The sequence below is a fragment of the Onychostruthus taczanowskii genome, unplaced genomic scaffold, assembly GCF_017590055.1.
Source record: "Onychostruthus taczanowskii isolate IOZ18803 unplaced genomic scaffold, ASM1759005v1 scaffold65, whole genome shotgun sequence".
NCBI classification, from domain to species: domain Eukaryota; kingdom Metazoa; phylum Chordata; class Aves; order Passeriformes; family Passeridae; genus Onychostruthus; species Onychostruthus taczanowskii.
The window spans coordinates 2,829,183-2,850,528 of record NW_024504233.1 but is presented as its reverse complement, the minus strand read 5'-3'; the positions used below and the strand labels follow the sequence as shown (position 1 = coordinate 2,850,528).

Below are 21,346 nucleotides of genomic sequence, written 5' to 3'. Positions count from 1 at the left end.
TTAGGAGAGCACATGTTGCATATTGGGAGGTTTCTGTTGGTACAAATGGGTACTGACTGTCTGCAATAAAGTGAATGTGAGAACTGCAGACTACTGAATTATCAGAGGAAAGAGCATCCAGGGTCAGCCTTCAGGTAGGAAGTGGGAGGTGGCAATTGGTGAGGTTCTGCTCACTGGAAGTACAGAGTAGAAATACAGGGCTGGGCTGGGTCTGTAATAGCAGAGCAAGTGGAGGTCATCCCTTCCAGTCACACATTCCTGAGATGAAGTAAACAGCAGCCCAATTTAACTGGGAATTACTTTTCTTGGAATCAGCATGATGCACTTTTGGTTTTGAGAAGCTGTAACAGAATCCCCCCACAGGTCATCCTGCTATTTCAAACATTGCAGATTTCAAAAATATTTCACTCTGTAAATATGTATCATGGCAAAGAGCTTCCCAAGCTTAAAATATGATGTTCACTGATACAGTGGAATTACTTAGTTCAGTTCAGGCTTTTAAATTATATGCACCTATGTAAAAAAAACAAGCCCAATGTGTGAAGCACCCTGAACAGCACTATTTCCCCTTGGAGCTAGCAGGATGATTTTTCCTCAGAGAATTCGATAATTATTAAATCATATCATATTCCTCAGTAATTATTCTAGAACATACTAAATATTATTTCTTCAGGTACGGTATCCAGATGGTAAGAGTCCCTCATTAATATCTGCCATGGGAAGACCTTTGCATCACCAGGGAGACCCTGTGTTTATAACAGTGTTAGCAGTTGTTCTTCTTTTCTCTGTTCTGTTCTCCAAATATAATTTAGCTGTGGGCAGTGGCATTTCCAGAACATATGGATCAAATTCCCTGTTTCCTTTTCACAGTTCTAGCATTTGTAGTTTTCACACATCTCAAAATGTTCTAAAAAGGGTGGGCTTTTTTCCCTGTTGTTTGTCTAAGTTTCATACTTCAGTCAGAACTGATATTTATATTCCTATCCAGTTCATCCCACATTTTTCACTGGAGTTGTAATCCAGATCTTCCATTATTTCACTATGTTCACAGTTTTGCTGGGGTTTTTTTTTGGTTTTTTTTTAGTAAAAGGATAATTATATTTTTGTCCCTGAAAATACTAACAGAAGGACTGTAAGTAATTATGCTAATGAAGCTTTCTTTTGGTCTCAGACAAGGAATTTTCTCAGCTAAAGCCTTTTCTAGTTTTAATATGAAATAATGAAGCATATTGTAAAGGCATTGAAGCATGGAAAAAGGAGCTATTTTAATATCAATATGCACATAAGTTACAGGTAGTTTTAAAAGCAGAATGGAGATGGATTTTTAATTCTTTGTTTTTATTATTCCTATTCACCTGTGTGCATTTTCTTCTCTCTAGTTGCCTTTTGTGGCTATATCCCAGAAACACATGACCTTCACTTCAGGAATTAAGCTCATAAGGGCCAGGAAAGCAACAGTTACACTGAGCCAGGGATATGGTTCCCCTGTAACAGGACTATTACACTATTAATCTGCCCTCAGCAGATTAAACATCTGCAGATGGGGTTGTATTGAACCACAATGCATGAGCCTATCATTGGTAGAAATGTATTTTTTTCTGGTGCTCATACCTGTGAAATTGCTTGCTGTTTGTAAATGCAAAAGGGTCAGCTTTACTCCTTGTATCTGACAAGATGAATTAAAATATAAAAAATTGGTACTGTCAGGCTGGGTTTTTTCTAATTTTCAAGGAATTTGAATTGTTTGTTTATTTCTTGGGTTTTTTTTTTTTTTCCAAAAACTTAACATTTTGCAATAGCTTGATGATTGGAAAATTCAGATCTTGAATTATTGTTGTTGTTGTTATTATTGAGATTTCCACAGCCAGCCCACCCAATCATATTTTAGCTGAATTGAAATAAGGTAATATACCATGAACCATTTCAGCCTTTTCTAAGTGAACAACAGAATTTCCATTGAATTTATTGAGATCAAGATTTCATTTGATCAGCTCTACCCCCTCACAGTTCTATGTATTCCTATTCCTTGAAGCCATCAAAATAATGTGTCTGATCCAAAATGTGGATTCAAAATGTTTTTCATTGAACTTAGTGGGCATGAGCCAGAGCTTCCCACATTTAGTTAACAATATTAAAGTCAGCAAGACAAGGGAGCTGCTTCTTGGCTGAAGAAGAAATTCAGCTCTTTTAACAACTTGTTGATCAAATTTATTTCTTTCCTCAAAATTATTTGCACCTCATTTGCAGTTCTACCAAACTGTACTTGAAGCCCTCACCCTGCATACAAGGGAATGATAAATCCAAAATCAGGTTACCAAGTCTGGGTGTTTTGCTGCTCTGCTGTTTGTCTTTATTGGAGGCAGAGAGCACCAAACTACAAAAAAAGCTGATTTTCAAAGAGACAGCTTTAAGGGAGTCTAATTAAAAATTAAAATATTACCTCTGTGACTACTCTCCCAAGAATATTACACTTTCAGCTCACCAACTATGCCTTTAGAGAAATGTTACTCAGTATTGATAGCACATTCCCATCTGTCTGGGAATTACCTGATTTCACTGCAGAGAGAGTGCAGTGGAACATCAGTGGATGCCCAAGAAGCCACGTTTACATGGATTAGTTGTTCCATTCCCCACAACTCATTTATATCTTTTAATACATCCCAATTCCTAGATAAATAGTAGTATCAGCTTTCTTTTTCAGAAATGAAGTGTTAATCATCACATTCTGTATAATTTCTGTATGTAAAAATACACTTATTTCTTATGTTTCCTGACATAATGAAATGTGCAGTAATTCAGGCTTCATATTTTGCCAGGTTTGATATTTTTGCTGATATTTTTACCTCCTTGTTTGCTTCCTCTTCCTCTTTCATCTCCTGAAGCTAAGTAATTTTTTTAGTCATCCTTGGATAAACAAAATTATTTCAAGCGGGAAAGGAATGTACAGTAAAGGCAATGCTAACACCTACTTGTTTTTGTGGAGAAAATAAGCCACGGTAATAATCAGTACACAGAGAGTCCCTAGTTAAACATAAGTCCAATTCAGCACCTTCTATGCCAATTTTAGGACCCCTGTGAATTCAGGAAGGTTGTCTTTTCACAATGGATCTAAGGGAGGCACTCACAACAAAACAAAATTGCTTCAATACAGAGGAGATTTAGTTTTTCTAAAAACCCCACAGAAAGCCAAACTAAGTGTCTGCTGAAGCAAAAGTAGTATCAGAAAATGTATTACAAACATCCAGAGGACAGAAGTATCTTTCCAAACACTCTGCTAACCACAGCACTTGAAAAACAAAAAGTAAAGAGAATAACATGCAATCTCTGAAGATTATAAATCTCTGAAGGTAATGTTTATTTTGGGTATTATTTGAACTTTTGGGAGTTCAGTCTTTGTTTTACTGGAAACTTTCGTTCTAGTTCCAGGAATCTTTGTTTGCTTGAGTATCTTATGTGCCAAAACTAACTCCTGTTTGTAAATAAGCTGTCTCTACGTGCACTACAGAGATAAATACTGCAGAGTAAAATAATCCCTGAGACAGTTTTTTATCATGCTGCAGAAGCATGTCACAGAAATGGATGTAACAAGAACCATGTGGACAGTATTCTGCAAATACTGTTCATTAACTATCCTTATTTATAACCAATTATTTTGAGTCTATTTGATATCAATTTATATTTTCATTTGTCAGTGTTGACAAATTAAACTGATTTCTAGATTTTCACTTCTGGAGAAAATTATTGTTTACACATACAGCTTCTTGAGGTCTAAAATAATGCATCAGAGGCTGAGCCAAAAGTCAGCGCTGCATCTGTGTGCTGAGGATTAGGCAGCAATTGCCAGCACTTTCCTTTAGACCTGTACCTTTGAGCTCCACCTTGTGTAATTGCTTTGCCATGTTTGCAGCAGCGCTGAAGGGACTAGCCAATGAATGTGTTGAAATCAACATGGACTCCTTTTATCAGATTGAGTGTGATTCTGTGGCAAAGGCTCAGTGCTTCTGTACCACAGAAGCTCCACCTGAACTAACTCACAAGAGCAGCAATCCTGCTTAAGCAAATGTCCTCAGTAGTATCTCACATCCAAAACTCTGAACAATTTCCTCATATCCTACCAGAGAATTGTGACACTAGAAAAAATTAGAAATTAAACTCTCATTATTTGATTGTCCTATACTGCAAATTGTTGTTAATGTTATTTTAACAATTTATGAGCCTACTGTCACAGATTTTTTCTTTCTTCTTTATGAGAAAAATTGGAATGAACTATCAGTCAACAAAATTGTTGACAGACCACTAACTCTTGCAAATACTCATGGGTAAAGTACAAATACAGTGAAATACTGAAGGAAAGGATTATGTTGACTTTCCAGGAAATACAGACAAGCATTTGAGACATATTTTACCACAGTAGTGACTGTATCTGCTTAAGGAAACTTCCTCAATCTCTACACCAATATAAAATGTACCTATAGAACATTTCATTCTTCAGTCTCACTCTAGAAGATGTAATATCTCTTAAAAGTCTGATAAGTTTATAGAGGTCTTGCTTAAAATTGGCAAAAGGTGCTCACTATTTGCCAAAGTTGTTAATATTAAGCTGGTGCCAGTCTTAAATCCTTGAAAAGAAAATGGTGTTGGGACTAATACTGTATTTGCAGAATGCCCTGCTTTTTACAGAGGAAAAGTTTTTCATACTCGAAATTGTCTCTGTGGGGTGTTCAGTTTCTCTAGAACATCATGTAGAGCCAGATGCAGTTTTGTCCCATATTTTAAAATTAGACATTATGGAACAGCAATTCTCAGTGTGGAGATTTAGTATTCATATGATCATTAGACATGCAATTTTCACAAACTCCAGGTTGAATACTAATATAACTGGAGTGACATTAAAGTGCATTTCTTTTTCATTCCCTGTATCAGATGCATATGGAAATACTGTCTGTTGACTTCTGAGTGACAATACATGCAGAATGAGAAGGTCTTGGTAGTCACCCTACCTGCGACCTAAAAACCTGATGCTTTCTGACAGAAACCCTGACTCCTGTGTAAATAATGAAGAGGCAAACAAAAAGAACAAGGGATATGCAGAAACTGCAGCAAGTAAAAGAGTGAAGCAACAACACAAAATACTCTGACCAATAATAAAATGCTAATCTGATCCAAAAGCCCTGAAGATGAGGTTTTAACTTGCTAAAAATCAAATACTTCCATTTTTTCCAAGCCTTGTGCCTCTTCTCAGGTCTTCTCTAAAATCAGTGGGTTTTTTCTTTTTTATTTTCTAAAAGCAATTTTCCATAGACAATATTAAAATAGGGGAAAAAACCCACTAGTTTAAGTAGATGTACAATTTTCTTAAAGTTAATATGACAGAACTTGGTACAATATATCATGTAAAATATATCAAATTTAGGTATTACAATGAGAAGTTGCTATTTTCACCTTTCATTCCACATAAAAGGTTTTAAGCTGGAGGAATTACTGAGTTTCAGGACATAGAAAATATTAATTGCATACAAGACAGTGAAAAAAATGAGAACTGCTAACTGGAAGGATGAAGGTTGTCATGCTGCCTATAAAGTAAATTGGTAGAGAAATTCCCTTGTTGTTCTTAGTTGGCAATACCTAATCTAACAAATGCAGTAGATCAGCTGCAAGGTGTTCCCTGACAGGACAAAACAGACATTGGACATTGTGGTTTCTTAATATTAATGGACAAAAGTCGTAACAATCTCAGACATTTTTGCAACTCTGATGTCACTTCATCTGGCAGTTCAACATAAATCTTTCTGGTTTTCCAGATATGTTTTTTTCAGAGACCAGCATTTTTTTTCATACAGCACTGTCCCTTTTTTTTTTTTTTCTTTTTTTTTCCAAAATCACAGTAGGGAAGGGGAAGACTTAAGATTAATTCAGCTGGCTTTGAATCAAACTTTTCAGTTCTGTGGGACTTGGAACACAAGTTGAGGTAAGGGCAATGAATTTACTTTCATACACAACAATGCCACCATGTCAGAAATTAATTCAGACTTTCTCTTCAGATGGAAAGGTCATTTTTGTTTGTATTCCAATTTTATCTTTATCTCAAATGATGATGTTTGATGATATGATTATTACTTACTCATGGTGTCCTTTATAATCATTTTCCTTCCCCAAAGATCAGAATATGCTGCTAATGGTTGCAAAAGCTCAACTTATAAAAATAAACTCTTCCCCCTAGGAACTCATGTGACTTCCAGCAACTGCAGAACATCTTGTTAAGCAGAATAGGGTATTATGAAATGACCAAGTGTATATAAATATTTGTTGAATCTGAGTGAGAACCTTTCTACTCCTGCTGCTGCCTTTAGTGGGATAAGAAGTGGAGCTGCAATTAAGGAGCTCTGGTCATTGAGTCTGCACAAGCAGGGTCCCTCTGTGGGCAGCCTTCAGCTCAGTGCGTTTCCACAGGCAGGTCTGTCCACACTTCAGCCTCTAAGCTCAAATGAGCACCTGTATTTGTGTGTGCTTTCAGTCTGCCCCAGAGCTTTGATGGTAAACAAAGTAAATTTTGGCAGCCCAGCTTCAGTGTGTCAACACTGTGGCACCCAAGAGCCTGCTGGAGCCTGAGGTTCTGGTCTGCTCACACAAGGAGTCAGGAACTACTCAGAAAACATGCAATCACTACTTAACCACCAGATACTCCTCACCTGCAGAGTGCTACAGAATCAGGTGACATTCTATACCTATGCTTCCTTGGGAAGAAAAATTAAGTAATCTATTTATAATATTCAAAAATTATATGTGTTGTGCTGGAAAATTCAAATGCAAACCTCTAATTTAATACACCCGATATGTTATGCTTTAGAACATCATGTTTAATGTTTCTTGCAATAGTTTTGAAACACTCTTATGGTGTAACAGTTGTTATGCAAACCACCCACACTCCCTCAATCAAACTGAACTAACAATTGAAAGATTCTTTATCTGAATATTTGTTAAATGTGCATAAGAAAAAGCTAACCCAGCATGTAGAATATTCTGTTAGCTACTGACAGAAACCTTTTGTTAATTTTCAACCTAACTCAAGTCATGGCATATTTTAATGACAAGTGGATTTAATTTTATTGTTAAGTCAAAATTCTCTCCTTATCAGATTTTGCATTTTCATTTGATTTTCAAGGATATTCATGGATCATTCTTACACTGACATCCATTTTTACATCTCCTTGACAGCCTTTCATCTGTCTGCACTTTGACTGAAACTTCTTTTTGCTGCTCTCATTGCAGCTATTGAAACAACTGCTTCAGAACAAGCCAAATTACCTTACTCCAGCTGCAACACTTTATGGTTGCTAGCACCATAAACAAAAAAGAATTTATTTGAAAATAACAGGTAAGTAATATTCAGGAAGAATGGACTTTCTGGCAGTGCTGATCCTGCTGTGAAATTCAAACCATTAACAAATACAGGCTGGAGTTGTCCAAAACTAACAAGTGACTCAAATAAAATGCCTCTTGTCTTATCCCCTTTAACCACAGCCATGAGGCATGCAGCCCTTTGGAAAGCTCACAAGTGGTATTTTCCTTTCCAACCTAAATTTCCAGAGACTTTTTGGGTAATGGGAAACTTGTCCTCCCTTCTGGAAACTGTAAATATAGAAAGAGTGTTTAAGATAAAAGGCTGTAGTCAGATCACATGAGGACAGTGGTGTACATTTCTTGCATTTCAAGATGCCTTGTGAAAACACTGACTCATCAATGGTCTTTGTTCTCATGGTGAGTGTTTCCCTTCATTATTTTGGCTGTTACATGCACAAATTTGGTATCATTTAAGCTTCTTTTATATGCCTAGGTGTTCTAAGTGTTGGTACCTCTGTCAGTGAGGTAACCTGTACAGGAAAGAACAAAGGCCACCAGTTACTGTCAGATCTGTAACCTCCCTGTCAAATAGAAACAGAAAATCTGGCCAATAATTACAGAGAGAGCTCTGCAGCTTGCCAGCAACATTTACTGGATCTGGGCTACAAAAGTAAACCCTCTGCATGTGTGTTTAGTTTGTCCTCAATGTAGCTGCTAGATTCCACAACAGTCTTAAGGCAAAGACAGTTCAAACAGGCAGTGAGCTAAATGGAAGCATTTGCTGTGCTGCTGCTTTGCAAGAGGAGTGTCTACACAGCTGCTTAGAGGGCAGACCCAAGAAAAGTGCACTGATATATCCAGTCTGTCCATTTAGAATACTGTCTGCAGATTCCTGATGAGAAGGAAGTTCACTGCAGAGTGCAAGATACACAGGAGTGTATGGAAACTGCAATGTGACCTAAAATATAGTTTGGGGTTTTTTTAAATACTCATATGGTATGCTTTGGCTCTTTTATTTCATAACAAATTGCTATTAAAAAAACAGGAGCACACATGAAAATATGTGCCACTTAAGTAAATTTTCTTTGTTTATGTTCCTTCAGGAAAGGTATTTTTACTTCAGAGTCACCTCCTTGTTGACCTACAGTCTTAGCTAGAGACAACCCTTTGGACAGTGACCAAGGACACAACTGGCCTGTGAAAAAGATGTAATTAAGCACCAGACTTAATGCTTAGGTTTGCTAAAACACCAGAAAGGGGTGGAAGTGTTAAACAGAGGTTGTGCAATGGGGTGAAAATTACAGGAGGTAATATGTGAGGAGACAAAAGCAATATATTCTATCATGCATTACAGGGCAGACTCCTCTATGGTTTGAGTTCCTGCTTGGAAACCCAGCAATTCTTTTAGCCATAAGCCAGAGGGTTTGTACACCTTGAACTCTCTTGTGTATTGTTCAGTTTGATCAGCAAGCTCTGGGATTTCACTGTCATCATCTTCCTCCTGCTCCTCACTACTGTTAACACTGGTTTCAATTGAAATCTGGTGATTTCAATGAATGTTTTAGTTGAGTGAAAAATCCTGAACTTACAACAAAGAGTTTTCTGAAAGTCAGAGAAATTTTCTTTGGGACACCTGTTTTGACAATGTGCTTGCTTGAAGAAAAATTTCCAAGTCTAATATATTCTTTGGCAATATTCAAATGGATCTATATATATCACCCTTTTAAAAATCACTGAAATACAAAACCTCACAAGATTCTTGAAATGTGAGGTTTAACTGTTTAACAAATACAAGCATGTTTAGGGAAAAAATAGTGAACATGATTAATACTCATCATCTAATACAAGGGCACAGGTGGTGTCATAACGACCAAAAAACAGGAGACACGTGAGAAGAGGAACTTCATCCAGCAGCCAGGAAAATGGGATTAATGGGATTAATGGGATTAATGATCACAACACCAGAGAGAAGAAGGCAAGGAGGAAGAAGAAGGAAGATCACTGTGCCTATCAGGACTGACAGCATATTGTATAATCTCTGCTGTGTTTTGTCTGGCATGTTTTCCCCTTGATTGCTTAGCCCATGGAGAATATTCAGTAAGATTATATTCTTACTACACACACACACACACACTACAACTCGTAAAATTAGACTTTCACTCTGAATATTCAAGAGGAAGCATTTCATATTTGCCTTAAAGTTGGCTGAGTATTTTGTGCATTTTTTTTCTTTTATAGTTTTAGAATATTAGTGAAGTGAACAAAAAGAGATCAAGTGAAGGAGTACAGTTAAAAGATGACCCCCAGTCATTCTTTTTGCCACAGGGAGAGGTAAAACAGAAGTAAACTTCTTTACTGAGAGGGTGCTTGGGCACTGCAACAGGCTCCCCTAGGAAGTGGTCCTGGCACCAAGCCTGTCAGAGTTCAAGAACCATCTGGACAAAGGTTTTTGTCATATGATTTAGTTTTAGGTAAACCTGTAGGAGCAGGGAGTTAGACTTGATGATGGGCTCCTTCCAACTTGAAATATTCAGTGATTTATCCAATTTTAGTAAATGCAAGTACATGCCCATATGTAGCTGTGCCCTCTCATCAGTAACTTTATTTTTAACTTCTTTGCGTAAGATATTTGCATTTACTTGTTTTTCCTCTGCTCATCTCTAATGAAAAGAAACTTGCAAAACATAGGACTGTATTTAAACCAAAAAGCAGATTAAGTGCTCATTCTCAGTAGTTGACTAAGGCTTGTCATGTATGAAAGCCAATGGTAATAATGACCTAAAATATAAAAAAAAGTAACTGAAATGGAATGCCACAAAGAGTTTAGTTCTGAACAAAGCCTGCAGTTCCAGCAGACTCTAATGTATTGGGTACCTTCAAACAGCCCTGTGTCTGGAGTGGTCCCCTACCCTTTCAGCAGGAGGGAATGCTCTGCTTGCTCTGCAGGGTCATCCCAGTGTTCTGTGCCCAGAGGAACTGACAATCACGTTTCACACCTGTTGCTACATTTGCAGCCTACAAAGTCAACCCATGGCTCAGTTTTTACTAATGAACACTGATTATTTTTAGTTCCTTATCGCTGTGACTCACGCACTTCCACTCTCATGTACACTTCTATATGGTAGACATGCACAACTTCCAGAAATGTGAAAAAATACAGCTGTGTTTGTGCAAAGTATGGGGGCATATGTTCAGCTTTTGGGATATAGCTGAGTTCCGCTGTAAGTACAGTTAGCTATTTTACTGAGGTTGAGATAACACAACTAATTTACTACGTTTAACATTTTTTTGTTGTTTTAATTGCTAGTGGAAGTACAGAACTCACTAATCAGAGTGCTGTTTATTTGGATTATACCCTAAAGAGTCTACACCTACAAACTACTGTTTTATGTGTATTTATCACCCAAGTGTGACACTCTATGGCTGAATGTGCCATAGAGTGGAACTTCACTTTGAAAAAACATCTGTCTAAACATTATAGTAATTTCTAATGGAGCACCACCTATAAAAATAGATTTTTTAAAAAATGCATTTCAGATGTGATTGTTTCCTTTTAAAAACCATTTTAAGTGTATTAAAATCCTTCTTTTTAGATGAGCTTGTATCACAGCCTGATCTCTGCCAAAGCCTTTGAGACGTGCTTTCAACGTGCCAAAAAGTTATGCTCAATACAGACACAGAGTGAGTGAATAGTTCCTGGAGGCTGGTCTCGAGTTCTGTTTGTATGGCCAAAGGTACATCAAACAACTTTTTTAACTCTTCACTTTCTGATTTGAGAAATAAGAACCTTGCTAAACTTCACACCCTTAAAACACAGTTGGAATGTGAAACAGGCAACAAAAGTGAACAAAGCACTGAAGAGTTAAGCTGGTCCCAAATCACCATAATGCCCACTGGAGAACCAGAATAACTGATGGCATCTGATAACACAGTCACATGTGTTAGCACAAACCACTACAAACACCAAATCTTTGTAAAGTAAAATAAATAGTTTGTCAGCCTAATAAATCAGTCAATGAAAGATATATTTATTTTTTTAAGGCTGCATGCTAATGACAACTTCATTTTTGAGCCAGGAATTGTGAGTGATGATGGTTTGATGCCAGCTACTGAATGGTGAAGTATTTACCATGAACATTCTCAACATAGTTACTCACCATTGTTACACTTGGCATTCTATTTGCTACTGTCTAAAATGATAGAATATTTTCAAAGACAGAATGTGAGTATCAGGTTTTTCTTTTTACTGCAATGAAAAAGTTAAGCTTATGAAATGTAATCCCTTCCTGTAAGGAAAGAGATGGAAGACTGAGAGTTCTAACACTTATTTTATATATCAAATTGACTCTTTAAGGGGAACTTCACCTGTTTTTATTTAAGTCTTCCCAAAACTAAACCAAAACCTAAGGTTTATTTTGCCAGTATGACCATACAGTATTTCACATCCTGCCGACTCTGGTTACACTCCAGATCAACTTTCACTCCAGCATTTTATTTTCCAGAAGTTATTCTTGTCACCCTTGTTCTGAAAGTAACAAACATCTTTTGCATATGTAACATTTACATTTTCACACAAGGGATCTAATTACAAGCTTGTGTGTTTATAAACCAATGGAAAGCTTACTAGAAAACTTACATGCTAATAATCTGCATGCCTGCTCAGTTCACCTCCCTGGCTCCCTATGTGAAATCCTTTCATCTGACTGCATTTTTCCGGTGAATCTTTGTCAAGTGTTGATAATTCTGAAGACATGCACATCTCAAACGCATATTGCACATATTAAAATACAGTAATTGTTTGGGCTTTTAAAATGGAATAAACATTCTATTTTTCTTTGTTATTCCTTATTTATCCTTGCTCTTTGGACAGCCACTTCTAGATTTTCTCCAAACCCCATTTTATGACACAGAAAGCACATTTTTCTATATTTAATTTTTTTAATTTTACTGAGACATTACAGATTCCTCATAGTCACTCTATTTTGTGCTTTGTTCCTGCAAAGGAACAAGGACAGGAATGCATTTAGGCCAACTTTGAGGAATTTTACATGTTGCTTTACATGTGTTGGCAAGCAATAATTAGTTAATATTAGCAATAAGCTTGATTTTATTATCTCTCACAGAATTCAAAACACGATTGCTGGGGAAAGCACACCATGGAGATGCAGTCTTAGAACTGTATTTCTAACAGTCCAAATGTTATATGACTCAAAATCATTTGCTTTTTTTTCCTCCATTTCTAATCATAATTGGTCTCTGCTGCCAGAACAAGCTCTGCTTGTCATGGTATCTGGTAATATTATTACTCTATTGCAAGATGTCATGATAATAAAAGCTGAAATTCTCCCAATTGCATATTCAGAGTCCATAATTTTTTCCAAAATACTGTGATTCCCTAATATTCTCAATGCATCTTTAATGAAATGTAGTCAAGATTATTGATGTAAATATTAGCAGCAGTTTTTATTTGAGAGAGATTTTTACATCCCATGGAAGTTATTGGGGAAAATATTGGGAAAGAACCTGAGTGACATTATATCTCCTTCTTGGGCAGGGGCTTGGTTTTGAATATATGATTTGCACTCTCCTTAAATATGCATATTCTGATTAGTAAAGTTTCAATACTTCACATGGCATTAAAAAATTATTAGAAGAGAAAGATAAAAATGCTTCAGAGAATAGAGACTGGAACTTTCAGAAAGGTAAGAAAGTACTTCAATGTCTGACTCCCACCAAGAGTCACTCTCCCGCCTTGCGAGAGAGGCTGAAAATTCCTCCCAGTGTCTATTTAAAATATTGATTTATAGAATATACTGTACACAGAATAGACTGTGAAATTGCAATTACATTAACTGTCAAAGGATGATTTACCTGACCTATAATGTAGAGGTACACACCATATTGTACTGAAATACTGAGATATTGTGTGCTACAACAGAGAACAAAAAATGTGGATAAGTTAATTTTGCCTTTCAAATTTATACAAATTTAACTCTGCCCATCTTTATCTACATTCAGTTTGGAACTACTGGTTTTCAGATTAACAAATGACCTGCAACCTGGTCCAATTAGCAAAGTTTGTAGCTTGAAAAGATCACAAGTACCTGAAGCTGACTCATTTTCCAGGGTAAAAGAAAAGAAATATTTTGATCACACAGATTAATTGCTTAATTTAATATTTCTATATATATTCCAAATAGGAGAATTTGCTTATAAATAATGTTGTTGATATTCCATTTTAGAGAGGCTTTGTGAAGGCAGCTTTCTCAGCTATCATTTAGTCTGATTTTTTTTTTATTTTAAGCAAACAAGATGACTACAAATGTATCTGTCACACTAAGAAGATAATTGAGATTGAACCTTCTAACCTTTATGACTTTTTTTCCACAGATCACAGTAAATAGACTATTTAAATTGTTATTAATTTTGCTGGTGTCTGTGTCTAGTTTTAAATATTCCATTACATCAGTGGCACAGAGAATTCCCTGCATGAGCCATGGGAAAGATGCTGACCTAATTATTTTAGAAATAACTATGTAGAAACATCTAAAAAGATTAACAAAGGAAATATTATGTCACTACCAAATTAATAACTAAAATAGCATGAAAATCACTGTATAATTATCTAGGTTTCCATAGAAACTGTCTTTGATGGGTAGCCAAAAAGATTTCTGATTGAGCTTCAATACTTCTGCTCTCTCTGTAATACATGATTTCTGATCTGCCTTTCACAAACAACCAACCAGCATACATCCTTATCCTACAATCTTTAGCAACACTCCTCAAAAGCACTAATCACCCACATGCTTTTTCAGATCTGAACTCTTGAACTTAAATATGCAAAAATATTTTTCAAGTGTATTATTACAAATACAGAGCTACCAAAAAAGAAAATTGTATATGGTAATATTTCTGTTTTGTCACAATACAATAGTTGCATAAAAATATGAAAAGGCACTAATCAAAGAAACAATTGTGGGTTTTATTTCATTCTTTCACGGCAATTTTTCATTACATTTGCTCACCTTTTGAAAAGCCTTGGCCATTTAAGTACTAATCATAGGCATGCAAGCAAATGGATCCCAGTGCTAGCAAAAGGTGAAAGAAGTGTGACTATCCCATAAATTCCAAAAGAAACTCTAAGAGTTTTATGTGAATTTGTTTCATTTAAATAATCAAAATTGGCAACTATTTTTGGCAACACTGTTTTTGCATGTGTCTCATACAGCAGATTTCAGCAAAGCCACATTAGAAATTCCTGTACCTCAAAGAGATAAACTCTGTATTCAATATGTGTTTCTCCTACCAAAGCTCACGAGAATGCTGGCCTTGAGTTCATGCACACAGTTTTTCCCAGAAGGAAATATTTCACATAAACTCTAGTTGATTTTGTAAATTATTTGCTCACAAATAACAAGTGGGTATTTTAGGAAATGCTTTGCTGTTGACCTCCCAGGAGCTGCACAGCCTTTTTATCATCCCCTCACTTAAGGAAGTGTTAAAGCAGTGTCTGAACTCGACCTCAATTTTCATTGCACACATGCACAAAGAAGGCACCCATCCACGCTGCCCTGGTTCCAGGAACTGAGCAGCAGGACAGGGGGAGGGTGGACTTGCTCCAATGGATGTGGAAGGTACTGCATGTGCCACTGCCCTACTTCTAGATTTGCTTGGTGATGTTTGGAGAGCACTGTACAGGAACACTCCAAAACAGAAAACAGATCCTGTGTTTGAAACATGCAGGTTCCTGAAGATCTGCTTTGTTTCAGAGAAAGAAAAGTACCACTGCTTTTACTTCAGCGCTTTGTGGGATTCTTGTAATAGCTGAATAATGAATTTTGTATTACTTACAGTTACTTAGAAGTTTCAATTAATGTTTTATAATATTCTGGGATTTAAATTCTGAAACTCTTGTTTATTCTGTTAGCTCTGAAACTTCACATGTTTAATACTTTAGAATAATTGGATTCTGAAAGGCAGAAGCACAGTCTTATCTTGAGCTGTCCTGATATGCAGAAAATCTCTCTCAATCAAACTGAGACTGGTCCTGAACACTGCGACTGATGTATAACAATACATAACATCACAGAAAGAACTACAGACCCAAAAATCCACAAATTATTTTACATTACATAATGCACCAACACTTCTCACTACTAAGGCTGGGCATCTTTCTTGGATAACTGCCATTAGGCTCCAATCACAATCAACACAGAAAGGTAAAGTCAAGACTTCCATGGGGTGATTTAGCTCCCTTCAGATCATCTTCTGAGGTGTTTATATCTATTTATTGATAATAAAGGGAACTGGAGCACTGAGATACCTTTTCCTCTCTAAAAACTTCTGTTATTAATCCTTTCTTGGTTGAGTGGTTTTTCTTCTCTGGACACATTTGGAATTTGGACACATTGTTCCAAATCATAAGTCTTGACTTGTCTTGTTTGGGCTAGATCATTGTTGGGATTTGTCTTCATCCTTTCAAGCAACTTATTCCTACTGCTCCCTCTGAATGAGAACTGTGAGTGGGTAATTGCCATTGAGGCTACAGTAGTGGCATTCTACAGGTATTCTGTAAGTTATTGTGTGAAAACACCCTTATTTTCTGATGCTGAAAGCACTGAAGTGTAAAAAAATGTTAAGACTGACCTCTTTCTTTCCATGAAAGCATAAGCAAAGTTGGTGCAGGTTTGAGTATGAAAAAATAACTGTCCATCTCGAAGAATTTGTAGCCACCTCCTTCACAAGCTAATTACTCTACACTGGTGATATATGACTAACACTGCTTTAAAATTTAAAATAACTTTTAATAGATGATTCACTGTGTCACAGAAAGATGCCTGAAATACTCATTCACTGTTATTTGTCTTCTTGTACAGTTTACAGAAATAATTAGTATTCCATTTGACAAACAAGTGCAAACATCCATTAGCTTAATGACACAACACATATTATGACTAGGTCTGTAACTCTCGCTAGAACTCTCAATAGGAACTGCTGAACAGTCTGTCATATTGGAGCACACATGTTTTAGTAGATGTAAAATTGCTCTGGTTACAAGGCCACTGAGATGTTTAAAGAAAGAAAAATCACTGGACAGCCTAATCTATCTTTGAAGTAAGAGGAAAAAAAACCTAGTATGTCATCTATAAATTACAGATACGTGAAAATGGTCTTATAGATTTAATGACCTGCAAATGAGTTCCACCCCCACATCCATTAACAATTATCACCAAAGACCAAAGAGTGGAGTAGAGCACAAATTTTGTTGTGATTACTGTTTGTTCTGTAATAACATTGAAAATTGTCAGCTCTATACAAAAACACAGAAGAAGCCTTTTTCTACTATACTCTGAGTGCAAAGGACAGCCTGAACAATGGTATCTAAAATCTGTGAGATTAGCCAATCAGTAGTAACCTCAGATAACTTATTTTTTTACTTTTCATTGGAAAGCTTCCACCTGAGTTGTAAGACATAAGCTGGCATGTGCCTATCTGTGTAACCACCACTTATAAAATTCTGATGTGGATATGTAAATGATGGCTTTACAAATGATGCACAAGGTGAAATTCATTTTCTGTGGGTTTCCTGCTAGTTAGGGTAAAGTTATTTTGAAAATTCTTATTATATGCAGACAGGAACAAAGCCAATGAGGAATCTTTCTGGGCTTCATACCATCTTATAAAATCGTGTAATTCCCATAAAAAGCTTCATTCCATCTATGTGTCTGCCAAAAAAAGGTGGCTTTGAACAGAAAACCCTGTGTTATATTGCCTTCACAAGTGCTGATGTTGCTCTTGCAGCAGATGGCACAAGCCTGGCAAGCAGGAGCTAAGGAGGCTGTGGGGTTTCAGTTGAATCCACCCAGGGCCTGAGTATGAGCAGGGAGGCTCAATGAGGGCAGATAACAGTGGTGCCAACAGCACACCATGAGCATGTCCCTCACCCTCTAAGGGAAAAGTGCTCTGCAACTGAAGGCACTGTACTCAGGCTTAGTAATTTTGCTTTACTGAAGCCTTGGCACAACGTGGAGCAGGGCAGTATTTCTAAATGGAACCAAAGAATGCTTATGAGAACAGACTGGTGATGACTGAGAAGTTTTGTGTGTTGTGCCGGGCTGGCTCCCAAACGTGTTTGGGGGTACTGACCTGGGCACTGCCTGCCTTTGCAGAAAACATGAAAGATCAGTCTGGTGAAAGGCACTCCTAAGTGGACAGATTCCAGCTGTGGACTTGGGTCCTCCTTCAGCAGGAAGGAACTCCTAAGCTCTAAATGATGTCCATAAAATTAAACGCGCTCTCAAATTCACAACAGATGTAACATAAAGACACTAAGTTAATTGATTGGGACTGTTTATTGAGGTTTTGGGGGGCTATTTTAAATATATAATCAGTAGCATAAAGAAAGAATGTGTAAAAATGCTACTATGTGTGTTCACATAGACAAGAGTAACAACCACTTGAACATAACTCCAGTCTTAGAGAAGCTGCAGATGTTTGAACTACTATTCTCAGTCAAAAAGTGCTTTGTTTCCTTTGTTACTGCCTTACTGGGTGTCTTCATCTCATCTAGCTTATTTTCAAGTCTAGCAGGGTCAGTCCTAGGTCAGTAAATAATGAACTATAATGAAGTAGTATCTGCAGCTGTTGAGCCCAGCCATAATTACAGGTGAGCTTGCCATTTACTGCATGTTTTACTGTCAGTTACCACAATGCCTGCTGGTGAGCAGGATAAATAACTTGTGCAGAATTTCAATAAAATATTGAAGTAGGTAGGTAAAAAAGGTGAAGGAATACTCAATAGCACCTTGTATTGTAAAAAACTAAAAAGCAAAATTAAAACTGTCCACGTCCTTATATATATAAAATTGCATATTGTTCAGCAGGAGATTAAATATCACAAAAATTCATTACTGGAACAAGCAGCATTTGTTAATAAGCAGGTGTGTGGCCCTAAGACAAAGGGTAAAATTGGACCATTCATTTAGCCTGGCTAGAGCAAACTTCTCCTCTAAAAAGCCATGTGCTAAGTTACATTTAATACCAAAAGGGTTAGGCAGCACATAACAGTGACTATCACAAAAGCAAGCTAGAGAAATAAAATAAGAGAAAAATCGAATTACTGTCTCCAAAATGACACACCAAACTTTATCAATGTGCTGACCTAAAGGCATCTTGTCTGGCAAAACAAATACAGGTGATTTAGCCTTTCCACACAGAACCATCTTGTCTCTTCACTGTCCTCCAGTACACCAGCTTGTATCACACTGTACACAGCCCTGTATTCCCCCTGAGTATGATGCTCAGTTCTCAGGCACCACTGATGAGAAAGTTCTGTATGTTAAGTAAGCTACAGAGCTACTGTATAGCCAGACTAATCATGTGGTCTCCTTCATCTGCCTCCAACCCAAGCTAACACCGTATCACTCTGGCACAATGTAAACATGGGGCAATTGAGTGGTGTTTCCTGTGGAAGTAAATTCAAGTTTTTCAGGTCTTGCAGCATTCTTCAGAGTAATACATTTTGGTTGTTTGAACCTACCATCCAGTACCATCAGTACTCTAGATTAATACATTCTTCACTGCCTGTAATCTGGATTAATAACAGCTATCCCCTGTAATGCTTAGGGGAAACTGACTCAGTCAAAGTATTAAGGCTGAGATATTGCACATTCTTCTCTGTCCCAGCAGACAGAGGAAGGTGACCTTGGTGTGGGTCAATATACTTCTGTTGGTACTCTTCACATGTGACTGACTTCTCTGCTGAGGTTGGTACATATGTAAAGCTCCCCCTGCTTCATCCTGTGTTTTGGTATCATCTGTATTTCCTTCCTTAGAGTGAGAAGGATTCCTTTTCCCATGCATGCACCTTCTGTTTCCAAACGCAGTGCATCCACACCCCAGCAGTACAGGTGCTAGTTAACATTTTCACTGAAGTGTTCACCCTTCCTATTTCACGGCATGGTTTCCACCAGGCAAGCCAACTTGTATTATAAAAACAGGGGATTTGGCCACTTACCAAGTGAAGATGAGACATAATAAGGTAGATATTAAAATGAGGACTTGATTAAACATTGCGGACTGTGTGCGTTGGATGGCTCGGTGAAGATCATTCTGTAGTAATGGAAAATAGGTGTTATTTATGGGTTTGAACCAATAAGTCAGGATCTGATTCTGTAGAGGAATTATGCAGTACCCTGAAAGCAATGCAGTCACCCAAATGCACTTATGAGTTTGCTGATAATACAGAAGGTGTACAAGGCCAGCTGTGATTCTGTGATTATTTAAGTAGTTCTTTTTCATCCCAGCACAATTCTGATCCTATTGCAAGCTGCCTTGAGGTCTGCTCATGTCTAGCTTACAAATTACAGGCTGCAAGGCCCAATTATGGCCAAACAGTTGAGTTCCCTGCAACTGTGTATGAATGGCAGAGTAACAAAAGAACCATCCACTGCCATTTCCTTTATTGGCACAGTAACAATTTATACTAATTGAGATTTCAGTTCACGTCTTACTTTTTTCTAATTTTGATGCAGAAAGCAGTTTAGTAATGCTTGACCATTTGGATAATCTAAATACAGATCTGGTTAGCTTCCTATTAGGGTTAGACTGTACTGCCAAAATCCTACTAAAGACAATATACAAAAACACCCACAACTCTAGAATATTTATTTCCTTTGCATACTTACAATCATATTTTCTAAAGCATGCTTTGCCAGCCAGCAATTTAAAAATACAGGAATAAACAGGTTTCTTAGGACTGGCCAGAAAATCTGCAAGAAGAATTAACAAATTCATTAGAAGCTTTTCTGATGAGGAATAGAGCTTTACTATTCAAGCAGCATTGAAACACTTGGGGAAAATACTTACTATTAATGTGTTTCTAGCGTGAGATTTGGCTTTAAATAACATTTTTGTCTTCCTTTGTGATTAACCACATGCAAGATAATTAGATGAAATAGGAACACAGTCAGTTTTCACTGCAGACATGAGTGATTCTTACATTTCTACAACCATCTGGTTTATTTTATTGATTGTGCTGTAGTTGGAGTTAGACAGTTTTGGTTTTGATTGTGCCCATGGAAGAGGAAGTGGAAAGTTATCTGTACGACTTCACTCCAGCAGCAAACTACCTTCTTATTGTTGGCAAATTTCTGTTCCCATAGGTACAAACTCATCATTCACATTAGAATAAAATTTATTTTAAAGAAGTAAAGAGTATTTGTGCAGCTATAAAAGTGCAATGTGCAAATGTATTAATTCAAATATATTTACCGTGATGATGAAAGGGACAGCATTAATTATTTCCAGGAGAAAGGGTATTCTCAGAATTTGCTCCCAGATATTTCCCTTCAAAGAAAAGGAAAAAAACCCCACAATGTCACAGTCAGCTTACAAACAAATTTCTGATGAGAAATACATGTGATGTCCCAGTGAAACAGAGAGAGTCTCTCCCACACCTGAAATTCAGGAATATCATTCATTTCACATTTAAACACATGTGACAAATGTGAATATGGAATACAGACTACACTGGATCCTTTTTCCTAACTCTATCATAATGTACTTCCCAAGTAAAAGATATATACTTTTAAATCTCCTTCCTTTCATCTTTTGCATTTATCATTTATCTTTACTTTGTATTTTTTCTTTCCCAACTGTTTTGGAGAGGGAAGTAAGGAAAAAATCGAGTGTTTAACATTTGAATTAGGACTACAATATCAAGTTCTCTGTTTCTGCCACCAACACTTCAGAACACTTTAGGGCTTTTTGGAATGTGATCTTGCTTCCATGAAACGAGAGGTCTTCCCATATATTTCAGGGAAGTGGCATTGATCTTTTAATTTGCTTACTGCTAGCAACGGGAAGGGCATAATTCTACTTTTTTTCCAAATCTCTGCAGTGCCTGTGACTGATTAAATGTTGAGATGAAAATCCACATATTAGAAAAGGAAGGTAGTTGAACTTCAGTGACTTACAGCTTTACTAATGCTGTGAACTCCATCAT

At 36.9% G+C, this 21,346-nt stretch overlaps 1 protein-coding gene across 2 annotated transcripts in view; it reads right to left on the bottom strand.

Moving 5' to 3' along the window:
- Nucleotides 1-21,346, bottom strand: part of KCNT2 (potassium sodium-activated channel subfamily T member 2) — a 115,401-nt gene that overhangs the window by 52,811 nt on the left and 41,244 nt on the right. For both annotated transcript variants that reach the window (XM_041420768.1, XM_041420769.1), the window contains exons 7-9: nucleotides 20,614-20,688; nucleotides 20,028-20,111; nucleotides 19,358-19,452 (exon numbers count right to left, since the gene is read on the bottom strand). In XM_041420768.1, coding sequence (XP_041276702.1) covers nucleotides 19,358-19,452; nucleotides 20,028-20,111; nucleotides 20,614-20,688 — 254 coding nt within the window. The remainder of the gene's footprint in view (nucleotides 1-19,357; nucleotides 19,453-20,027; nucleotides 20,112-20,613; nucleotides 20,689-21,346) is intronic.